Genomic DNA, 12,700 nt, shown 5'->3' with positions numbered 1-12,700 from the left:
ATATCGAATCGAATTGAACTGTAAGTGTATTTATAAAGATGAAATAATGGAAATCAGCAACAGTGCGTGTTTCGACATCGACAATACTTGTTTCGTTATCGCTCAATTAATGAAACTCGTCAAATAATGACTAAAAATATAAATGATCATCTTAAGTTATGAGTCTTATCGTATATTTAAAATTTCTCTTTGGTCACCAAGTATTCAGATGTTCAAAGTCTATTGGAACGTCCCAGTGAATATGTTACTCGCGTAAATATAATCAACTATTCATCGATAATATTTTCGAGAACGAAGATACGACGGTCTCATTAATAAACAATTCTAAAAAACATATTTAGATTGTCAGTATATAAGTTTGTAAATATGATAAAAATCTTGGCATTCGAGTTAATTACGGAAAATAATTGCAAGGTACACAGTGTTATGAAAACTTATGTCGACGTTATATAAAGAGCATCAGATGATATAAAGAAATCGGATTTAACATGCTGAATGAAATTTTAGATTTTAAATATTCAAAAACAAGATCGGTCGAAAACAACATTATATAACGCTTATAAAGCTTACCTGTAGCTTTGTTTCCATTGCTCTGCCAAACTTTAAGCATCGCTGCGGCTTGCTGGGCTGGTTTATTCGCATATTCTTGTTTAATCGTTGATACCTCGTTTGGTGGAATATTTAACTCTTCCGCGAGTTTTTCCCAGTCTTTATCCAACAGATTTGCGATATCAGTCAACCGAATGGTTGCTCTGTGAATAGCATCTGGACGACCTACAGACACAATTAACGTCAGTGATTCATACAAGCTCGGATTTCCTTCGTAATCAGCGTGAGAAATTCACGTACTTATGCCACCATCGCGTAGAAAACTATAATTCTTCGACAGCTCTAACAAATCCACCTCCGAGGCAGCGGGTTCCGAAGAAATTTTCTCTGGCAATAAAATATTTAACGTGCAAATCGGCGTCTGCGGCAACTCGCCCTTAGGAACCTTCGGCTCGCTCATGAACATTATGCGACCCATCATGTCCGCAGCGTCCGGATCCTTTATTCTCGCCGTGAACGGAACTCTATTCTCTTTGAATGCTCTGAACGGTAATTGAAGCTGCTCGCCGCTCTTCAATACCGGCACAAGGTTACCCGAAAATTCCATATACTGTGTTTTACCTTCCAGTACCTATGGGAACGTTTCCATGGCGATTAATACGTGTTAACAATGCGGTAATTACAACGAGTGATTCACGTAATTTCTTATGTACATATGTGTATTTACCTCGACGTCTCGGCTCTTCGCAACTTCCGTGAAGTGCTCTTGATTTTCTAAAGTCTTATCTTCTTTATCGTCGGTCATACAAAATACGCGCAGCCTTGCCTCCAGTGGATCTACTCGCTTTGCAAATACTACAAATCTGAAGACGAAATAGGTATCGGTAACATTTCCTGTCTAAACGTAATTGTAATCATGCAGGTAAAACGTAATCAACTTGATATTGCGAAACAGAGTCTGCGCTGATCAAAAACACTATCTCTTTCTACGGTATACCGATATATATTATAAAAATCGGAATTCTCTTTCTATAATAGAAAATTGGTGTTCGAAGGAACAGATACATGGAATGAAATGAATATTTCTATGAATAATCGTCACTAGGCGATGCACTACTCAAGCTAAGCGAGCTCTCTCCTTACTCGTCTTACCCCGGCATAGAAACGATATCCGATTTTTAGAAGAAATGTTCTACCTGCGATTACAGTACGGATTATTTGTCTTTTACACGATTAATCTTAGGTACATCAAAAACGTACTTAGCCATAAAAGGTACATGTGTCGCGTGTGTGTATAACTCCGTAGCCATTTTCGTGGCTTCGGAGATATTCCGACAATCCATTAACCAGAAGCGAGCAGATACCGTGGTAGTAAAGGAAACGCAATCTTTCACGAACGTCAATGGCGTCGAACCGGTGACATCCTCCCAGACTGCCCGAGACTGACCCCCTGAACGACATACATACCAAGTCCAATAACATTATTAAAATATGTCCGTGCTGCGAATGGAGAATCGGCAGAAGTGATATGTGTGGGATATCAAATCCGATGCGACCGAGATTAATTACAATACGACGCTTTTAGCCCGGGATATTCGCGTCTGCCCTTTGATTGTCGAGTACTTTGTACACTACGTCTTCTACGTTCTCTAGTTTCGTAATGGAGTAAAGAATAATTAAAGATTGAAATATTGAAAAGAAACTTAGGTAACTGAAATTGAATAAATCTGCAGAAGCCGTTATAGAGAAAATATTGTTTAAGAAAACAATCGAAGGGCTCGTACAGTTACATTGGAATCGTAATACATTGCAGTGGGAGGAGTTAATCTTGCATTCTGTGTCAATGTTCGTTTAAGTCGTAATTAGGACAAGTAATAATCTTAAATTCCTCTCATAAATCAGATTATCGTGACACTAATACCGGGCTTAAAGTATCAAGAAATGCGAGTACTTATTAATATTGTTATAATAAGAAACTTTTAATTGTCGGAAGATATTGCGTAAACAAATATAATCGTATAATAAATATGTAAATATAATTTTCCTTTGTAAGATATAAAGTAATTAGTACGACGAAGACTACGTCATTTCATGTTGATTCAATGATATCCAAATGAATTTTTTCACTTTTAAAAACAGGAAAAATTTACATATTTGAACAATCAATGTCCTTGCGTGACGACACGAACAGGAAGAAAAACATTAAAACAGGACAGTTCTCTTTTGTCATACGAAACCAGTAAAAGAGAACCAGTAAAATTTGTATTTAATATCGGTCACCATAAGTGCGTTGATGTACGTGCTGTATCGTGTGTGTGGGTAATGTAAGAACCAAATACACGCTGACCGAATGATAATGCTTGCCAAATGAAAACAAAGCGTCATACATTGAAAACCGCGCAGAAAGCAAACGCGACTCGTGTGAATATGCTTTTAAATAGTAAATAAGCGATAAAAGAAAACAAAAGGGTGTAAAATAATCGTAATAAAAATCGCGGCGCAATGCATGTCGAAAACATATCTTCCTGCTTTTTTTTCTTTGATCGTATAAAATGTATTAAATGTTTTTAAAATGTTTGATAATTTGTCAACCAAACAGAAACGAGAATCTCGTCAAAATATTTTTGTAGTAACATGTGGAAAAATCAAAATTGAGTTTTATATACTCGGAAAAGCTTCGTTATACACATGTAAAACTTGTAAATAAAATAAGTACAGCGTGACTGTAACAAACGGTAAGATTAAATAGACAACATTGTCAGTCTTTGTATCGGTAACGTGTCGTATGATACATATTATAATGATCTAAAAGTACATATATTTTGGGAACACAATTTTATAGAAGTTATAAATTACAAGCCTAATATCGAAGCGGTTACCAGTCAAACGAATGTGCTGAAACAAAAACTTTTGAAGTTAACGCTTACAATGAGCTAGGTAGTAAAATTTTATCTACGTTAATTAATAATCCATACCTAAATGACTCAATCCTAACAATATGCAAGCATTAACAATGAATCACAACAAGATATGTATACAACAATGGTACTCAACGAAATGTTTCTATGAAACATGCAGCTACCATCTCCCTTTTAAATCTCTATCCGAAGGTCTCCGGGACGTATTAATTATAATCGTACTTAAATTAATCTCCTAGATAACATGTACAACCTCCTAAATATTAAATAAAACACTCCAAACCTACTTCTTACATTGCATACCTACGAGATCAATAACAGAATAATTATTCTAACGAGATACAAAAATATCGTTAACGTAGTCCCGATGACCTGAGAACAGACGAAGATGCCTACCGCCCGCGCCATGCCTACTAAACTACAAATTGATCTTCGAATGCGTAAGAAGTCTGATAAGAGCATATATACACCAAAGGTGTTGCGGCGTAACAGTTTCAGCACTTATCGGTAAGAGATTTTCCAGTAAGACGGTACGCTGCTCTACAATATTACGTGCAAGCATATATTACCAGTTATGCTGCACAGAAGTCTCAACGTCGGTGCGTCTCCTGAATATTGATTGATCATGCCTTTGTTGGCTGCTTGCGGCACCGGTATAGTTAAGGTTATCGGTTTGTGGAATTTTCTTCGCCTTGGCTCAACGGTTACGATTGGTGATACCGCCACTCTGTTACCAAGCAACTTGGCTACAAGATCTGCTGGTATTGGATGTGCCTAAATAATAATATCATTTCTTTTTAATTTGTTCTAAATTATGTCACAGGTTGTATTCGATGTAATTGATTTTTCAAATATTCTATTATGTACTACATGACGTTCATCCGCTTATATCAAATTGTTCAATAACGCATGAATGTATATGGATACTTATTACAGATTCTATGTAGCTTCTATGCATAATCTTTACGACTACTATAATCATATATTATAACCGCATAACACATAATACATTCATAAAAGATTTTTGCAAGTGTTTCAATATACTGTACGTTGGTATAACTTAACCATTCTATTTAATAAACTAAATTTGAACGCCAATTAGATACCTCACTGTTTGCTCGTTGCTATCATATACATAAATAATTATTTTCAAAATTTTAATATCGGTATTTAACGATTTCTCGTTAATTTTAGTTTTCAAAAAATAATGAAACGCATCGAGAAGAGAATAACCACCTGGAGTCCAACTCTGATCTTTTTAGTAAGAGCTGCTGGTGGGAAAACAGCCTGAACTTGTGGAACAGCCGATGAAGAAACTGTACCACCTTCTGGCCCAACTGCATGAACCTCTTGCCTGATGCGAGACACTACTGCGAAGTAATGTGGGAAGTCTGCAGTGAGTATCCTTACGATTCGGGAAGTTTGGAGATCCTCGAGCTGGCTTAATTCTGCGAAAATATTTATACATATTTCGTTAAGTTACTTACACAAGTAACGCGAAGAACTTAAATATTTTTCAAACATAGATCTTGCTAACTATCGTTATTCAAAACATTTGCGAATTGCATTATATACTCTTGTTTATAAACTGTGAGCTATTTATAATGGATATAGAGCAAATAACTAGTTGTTAAAACACTTAATAATTGTTTACATCAACAAACATTGGCAAACATTGATTATATGCTATGCTTCTAAGTATTGGTTCTTGTTCAAGACTCTCAAGATTCCAATTGCACATTAGCGTTTATACTCGAGTCATTTCCTGATATACGAAAGAGTATAACATGTGAATACTATTAATATTATCTCACTTTCAAGACGTTATCATTTGATACCTAAAATCTTCCTACTACTTTTTAGATGGTTGGGCTAGTACAAACAAATGGAAATGACGATTAACAGATAAGACAGTACTTTAGTAGCACTTTGTGAAATAGATGTAGTGTAAGATAAATTATACAAGATTAAATATGTATATCTATCCATATGTATGTACTTAAGAAATGTAACGATGAACATATTATTCAGTACGATTTATTTTAATACGAAGCAAAGAGTTACAGGATTTATGATAAACAAAAGCTAAATTGAGAAAAGATGAGAAAATAGTCGTACCTTCTCCTTCAAAGCTCTCGTTAAGCACATCTTGGACAGCCTCCTCGCTGGCTTCCAAGGTATGCTCGCGCCAAGTTTCTCCATTATCCGATCGAAGTATTACTATTTCTCGTTCCTTGCCCCGCAACGAAGCAAAGTGTGGTACTTCTATGATGACAGGTCTATTCGAAAAAATTATTATTACTACAAAATTTGATAATATACTCATCATTTGTAAGATTCGGTATTCGTACATTGCATCTTACGTTCAATAACAAATTTGTCTTATCTACGAACGTAATATACGTTTGAATTTCATATCATTTTTTACAATTTAAAGATTAAAATTTTGCATAAGAATTAGAGAAAATTTTTTTACAAATAGTTTGAACAGAACTCTTCAATTGTAATAATTTATCGAAGCACGACTTACGTTTCTCAGGACATGAAAATTGCATTTGTACATTAAGCTGCACTCCTTAATCGAGTATAATAGCAAACGAATTTGGGTCACCAATGGGATAATCTCAAATCTCTTTGTTACATGCCAACGTTATACTTTACGATGAATCATACGATAATTTATAGAATTTAGAACAATCTGGAGATATCGAGAAATTTTTAAGTGGAACTGCAGAAAGCTACTATATGCGAATCTTTGTACATACTTAAAAAACAATTATCGTTTGATAAGAAGAGAAAAATATATTATTTTATATTTAAACTATTTAAACCAACGAAGACGTTATATCTGGAAAATACTTAAACCTATCAACAAATTATTAGTGTCAATAATGTTCCTCAATCATCGTGATATCAATACTATTTAAATGGCAACACTTGATGAATTAATTAATACATCGCAATTGTTTTTTCAAACAAATTGAAGACAAATTTAAAAACTATACATTCTCCGTTTAATAATGCTATCCATATTCCAAAAATCAATTTTTTACAGCGACTGCATAGGCTAAAATATTATCTTAAATAAATTGTGGAAAAAATTGAGAAACTGAAAATTCTTCATTTACGTCCGAAAAATCGATTCAACGATGATTATTTGAACTAATATTAAAATGTTACTTTAAATACGATACATTAAAAGCAAATATAAGAGACACTTCTGTATATCATGTACTTTGCATATTATGCACTTACCCTAAGAATTTGGCACCCACGGGTCCTAGTTCAAGGATACGGCTGGCAAGAGCCTCCCCTTCCATCAAAGGCGGTGGGTTCGTCAATTTGTCCCTTCTCAAATACCTGCACGTAACGCGCATAGGCATTGCGGCTTTTCTAGGAGGAACGATTACACGTACACCACTATGTCTGCAGCCACGCATCGCACCACCTCGTGCATCCACCAGAAAGGAAACCAGGAAGCTATCATTTATACAATAAACATAGTTATAAAGAAAATTCACGCGTCGATTGTAGAAACAGAAAGGTACATATCGCCTTAGCTTATAGCATTACGATATGTCGATACAGAAAAAGACTTGAAAATAAGAGCAATCATTGCATGGGGGCTAATCATTATTTGGACACGTACTCATAAATCATTATTCAACACTATTACATACGAATATTGTGCGAACATTTGGCCGTTCGATAAATAATACGATCATGCTAACTGCTTCGCTTAAGTCAAACCAATTATAATTAAAGAAAAAAAAAATATTTTTACTAATGTGTATACATAATATTTACACTAATCTAGATCCTTCAAAGAATTAATACGGCTTTTTCGGCACATATTTGAAATTTTATGTACATACCAAGATAACGTTACGTATAAAAATAGCGCTAATTCATCGAATACTTTATTATAATATCTATATCATTTCTAAACGAACGAATAAGTATTTTGTAATTAGTCTGTTTTTAATGATTCGTAGTAAAAATATTTTAGAAGGCCAATTAAAACAAACGATTGAGTTATCACATAAGCACGCCAAGCCGAAAAGCAACGTTCACGATAAATTTTTACTAAAAGCATAAAGTTAAATACAGAAATTATTCTTAATCGTGTCAGGTCATTTTATGTATACGGCGTAGTTATTAAATGTTTCAATTTGTTCCGTAAACGTTACAAAAAAATTATATATGCTTTGGATATGATTTATTGCTGCGTATGAGGGGTAACTGTAAAAAAAAAGAGAAATAAATTAATTACAAGACAACAGTGTGCAAAGATAAGTTACATGAGAAATGGAGCAAATTAAATTTTAGATCAGATAACTAAAATAGAAACAGTATGGCTTGTGAGCTTGTGTGAAGGATTTGCTGTATGAATATTCTATGTCTGCAAGCGTAACGCTAATTAACACTGAATACTATCATAAAAAAAGAAAAAGAAAAAGAATCATAAAAATTGGTTGAATTGAAATTCAAAGATCCATTCGATTGCTTCCTATTGATTGCTGATTGATGACTGTGCTGGAGGACGAGTTCCATAATGAACCTGAGAATTATTCACAAAGATGTTGCATACAACGTGTGCACAGTGAATATAATTGGTGTAAATGATTCAATATTTCATTTACATCCACGTAATGAAACGTCTTCACGAATAACATTCTTCTTTTCTCGTACATTAAATAGTCTAAAAATATCGATCATACATAAATTCTACGAAGGTTGCTCAAGTGAGATGATGTAATAGAACTCTTCAATATACATCATGTTTCTGGAATATATTACAGCTTTTAGCTATGACAAACAGATGATGCTTAATACATATTAAGCGTTGTATTTACGTAGATGTAAAATTCTAGGAACAACTTCCAACTATAAATAATGAAAATTTATTAATTCTAAATTGAGATTTTTGGCAAAATTTATTTACAACGAAACATAATTTTTGTTGTAATTCATATTATCATATCATCAACATATTTCCCCTGAGATATGTTATTATTTCAATTTCCTGTTATTTTATCGCATAAATTTGATCTTTTCGATTTACGTATATTCATTGTGCACTAAAATATTCTGACTAAGAATACTAAAACTTGAGCGACTACGGGCATTGTGCGTTCAAAGGAAATGTATCAAGAACATAAATCAAATTGAAGAGCGATATGGCAAGTAGCAGAAGCTAAGATTCAAGAGAAGATCACTTACTTTCTCCACTGTGGAATTCTGCGAGTAGCGCAAATAAAATAACAGAGAGGATCGGGAACAAAATAAAAAACGCGTTAGTATCCATTCGTTCATAAAAATGGTGGTGAGAAGATGACGACATAGATGGAGTCGAGATTCTAAACTAGCGCAACTTTACAGATTTTCGAATATTTCTCTTGTTATTTCTTTCCAGCACGTTCGCATAACTTCGTTCTCTTGGACGTTCTTAAACTGCCTCCGTGCTTATCATGATGATTGTTTCTCATTCAATTTTCGAAAACCCGCAATCATCACACGCAAGCCACTTTTCTATTATACAAAACTACAAAAATGGGGAGCAACAATAATAATTATGTATTATAGTGGAGACGCAACGAGGTCACATCATTCACACTCTGCGGAAAATAGGTATACGTTAGGGTGGCAACGTAAAATCGATTGTTCCGAAATCTGTAATATCTTCTTTTCAATTCGATCGAATGATTTTTCGTTCATCGCGCAAAGCACATAAAAATAATTCTCTCTACGTTGCTCATAGTGTTATAAATATATCGTCAACAGATTTCGTTACATATGCAAAAAATAGCTCAAACTTGTCATAAAGGGAGAAGGGAGAACAATGATACGAGCAGCAGCCACTATATCATAAAAATGTGTCCAAAATGGTTATCTATTGGTAATTAACTATCATTAAACTAGAGGACGAACGATTCTCTTCCTATATCTACAAGAGCACTTTTAATCTTTATCACAATATTTCATTATTTACTAAACAACTATTATTTCTATGTTCAGTTATTCATAATTTAGCTAATATGTTCTTTTCAACTATATTTATGTTCCAATTAGGTTAATTGTTCAGTGTTATTGTTCAGTGTCGAATTTATTGAATTCATTAGTAAATCCAGGTCTTTTTCGCAAAATGACGTCAATATGTTTTACGAATGAAAACAAGAAATAACAAATACAAACATAGACTGGTAGTAATTTCATTTAAGAGAAACGAGGTATCGACAAATCGGCTTTTCAATACAATAGTTCAACAAGTATTATCAATAGCTTGAAAACGATCGATCGGTGCTTAATATGAAATACCAAGCTGTTGGAATAAATATTTCATATGTATAATTAAAGTCTCTACACGCTAAAGAAAAGATATCAGCGTACTAATACAGAAAATACAAAGAATTTGTATCGTGAACCGAATAAGAAATTCATATTGTGATAAATACAATTTTTTGTTAATCAAACATGTCCATAAATATGAACAATAGAAGTAAAGTATGGGAATTGAAGTTTAATTATCGTTAATTTATATCGAACGAAAAACCAGCTCATTATAACTTCCTATTTCTATTATAATTTTTAATAATATATTTATGCAAGACTACCTTTATATAAATCATTTTCTTACTTTCATTCGTACAACATGCATGTACCATTTGATGGTAAAATATGAGATTCTAAATGTAATATTTAAATCCCATATTGACATTATGACATATTACGTATTCTTGTGCATTTGCTTAAGAAATTATTAATTAGACTGGACTACTGTCTTTGGCCATGATCCATATTATATATATAATTTATCGTATAAAAGGAATATATGAAATAAATACAAATCACCAACAATAGATACATTTACGCAATTATACAATTTACAATTCAACAAAAAATACGATTATCTATAGAATTTATATAGACGTTTTAAGATTGTAATTTGCTTTGCTAAAAGATCACAAGCCACTTCGAATCAACATGACGTTTGGACATATTATATTGTAATAGACATAGACATAGTACTTTGTGTACGCGAATGTAATGTGTTTTCCGTCATGTGTTCGTTTTATACGTACGATACTTTTTCTATATCTAAATATATTGTACGTAAAAACGCCTAAACACAGAAAGGAGAGTAATAAAAAGGGCATGGTGTACCTGTCCCTCCACATTCCTTGTCCTTTCGACATGGTACCAAGAGCTGCCAGCGATGTATTTAGGGACTCTAGGGACGCTCTGATCTCAGAACAAAATCTAGTATGATTATGGATAAAAAATTCGTTTCATGCGCATGCTTACTATTTTTGTTTTTCTTTGTTTGCCGTGCACGTTGCACTTTTCTCTGCTGTTTGCTTTAGGAAATCTGTGCACTTGGAAAAACCATTCTACATTTTCAGAAACAAGTACGTGCAAACACATGTGCTCTTGTATATGGTTAAATGTATAAGGAAAACATTCTGAAGATATAAGAAGGTAACTCGAACAAAACGTTATTTGTCCGATACGATAAGTATCCTGTCCTACTAAACGCAAAGAGAGAATCCATTGAAAATGTAAAATACAAAAGTACCATTGTATCAAACATACTCTTTCTTAATTTCTCAGTAAGAGAGAAAAAATTAGTTTGTAAGATATATTCAATTTGTTATTAATTTAAAAATATTTAGAAAATATCAATGTGAAAGATACAAAGAACAAAAGCATTAATTTTACATCGTAATGTTTCATTTGACAGTACTTGTGTAACACTTAGCATCATCGCATATTTCTAATAATATTTAGAATAAAATAAAAGAATGTATGATTTGTTTACTTCGTGTTTAGTAGAACGTTATACTATGTACTTGTCTGTTCCTCGATTAAGTACGAGACTTCTGAAATAGTAACAACCCGCCTGTTATTAGTAAGGAACATGGTATCCAATTAAATTACACCATCAAAGAATCGTTCATCCCAAAGATATTTCAAGAACAACATGCTTATTAACTAGATAATCTAATATTGCTACGAGCAAGACAGGATGTAAACGAGGGCACCAAGCGGTTGGCTCTTGTTTAGCTGGTTGGCCGATTACATAAACATTGAACTGAACATTCTGAATAGAATTAAAAAGAAAGTAGGTAAAAAATAGCTTGCTGTGAGAGATATGATGTGTAACAGAAAACTGATTAGAGTTCAGTTACTGGTTTGATTCTCGTTGGCTCCATTTGAAATATTCCGTGACAGTCCCCGCGATGACAGTGACGCTGTTATGTTTTCATTATGTTCGCGATTATGTAACAATGAATTATGTCAATTATTACGTATGTCCCATAATAACCTCTTTACTTTCTACATAAAGAAAATTTAACGTAAAACAACGTTATGGAAAGCTTTGAAATGCAGATTTCCGATTGTAGCGTAGTATCCTTTTACGATCCACTCGATTTTAACCTTTTTATTTTATTATTTATCAGTTTGATGCGGTCAATGTATGAACATGTCAATTTTGGTACATGTGCGTCGTTATACGATAAAAAGGTATTTTTATTCGCCGTACTTCGTTAGTTTGTCTACGCCAAAAAATACGTGAAGCCAACTAAAAATTAATTTGGAAGAATTCTGTGAAAATAGAAAGTTCAAGCTCATTTTATGCGGCTCTCGTAAATATAAATTCTTACAATCCTGTACCACATTTTGTTATTATATATCAGCCAATGATCTAGGTTAATTAGAGCAGGAGTCTTTCACCAATGCACACCGTATCACACTATAATACACAATATTATTGTTTCATGATATGAACATTATTATTGTTCTCTTTTTTATGTACGCCACTGCTTGCGTACTATATGCTTCTACGTTCTATATACAATTTCCAACTGTATCAAAATTACAATAGACGTTATTTCCTACAGATGTGTATAAATAGAGTTCCGACAACTTTTTCCAATCCAATACGACAAACGCCAATTATAGCCTTTTGAAAGAAACAGTTTTCCGATACTGCAATTCTTGCCCAATGAAATGCATTACGCCAACTTTAACGAAGAACGTATTTCAATAACACAACAAAGCTTTTGTGTAATTATCTTAGATTATTAAAATAATCTGTGTTATAAATTCAGTTACGTGTAGCAACGAGCTTTTTTTTTTACAAGCATGAGAACTTAAAGATCCAACATACATTTTTTATATATTATATTGAATTTCGACTACAGCTTGAAGTTCGTGTTAATCTGTACATA

General features: G+C 33.2%; 1 protein-coding gene across 31 annotated transcripts in view; it reads right to left on the bottom strand.

Moving 5' to 3' along the window:
- Window positions 1–12,700, bottom strand: part of LOC138182092 (ankyrin-3) — a 93,555-nt gene that overhangs the window by 32,490 nt on the left and 48,365 nt on the right. For 22 of the 31 annotated variants that reach the window (XR_011173712.1, XR_011173713.1, XR_011173714.1 and 19 more), the window contains 10 exons: window positions 10,632–10,709; window positions 6,723–6,947; window positions 5,586–5,746; window positions 4,704–4,915; window positions 4,037–4,241; window positions 3,525–3,539; window positions 1,810–1,999; window positions 1,277–1,412; window positions 850–1,180; window positions 571–774 (listed from right to left, as the gene is read on the bottom strand). Coding sequence is in view for 9 of the 31 variants with exons in the window: in XM_069117660.1 (XP_068973761.1) it covers window positions 571–774; window positions 850–1,180; window positions 1,277–1,412; window positions 1,810–1,999; window positions 3,525–3,539; window positions 4,037–4,241; window positions 4,704–4,915; window positions 5,586–5,746; window positions 6,723–6,947; window positions 10,632–10,709 (1,757 nt within the window). In the remaining 22 variants the exon portion in view is untranslated. Of the gene's footprint in view, window positions 1–570; window positions 775–849; window positions 1,181–1,276; window positions 1,413–1,809; window positions 2,009–3,524; window positions 3,540–4,036; window positions 4,242–4,703; window positions 4,916–5,585; window positions 5,747–6,722; window positions 6,948–8,690; window positions 8,709–10,631; window positions 10,710–12,700 lie in introns of all 31 variants that reach the window. The other 9 variants (XR_011173695.1, XM_069117662.1, XR_011173697.1 and 6 more) reach the window with 6 other exon arrangements.

This window comes from Bombus flavifrons, chromosome 7, assembly GCF_040668555.2.
Source record: "Bombus flavifrons isolate JBK064 chromosome 7, iyBomFlav1_principal, whole genome shotgun sequence".
NCBI lineage: Eukaryota > Metazoa > Arthropoda > Insecta > Hymenoptera > Apidae > Bombus > Bombus flavifrons.
The sequence above is the reverse complement of the archived record's forward strand: the minus strand, read 5'-3'. Positions and strand labels throughout refer to the sequence as shown.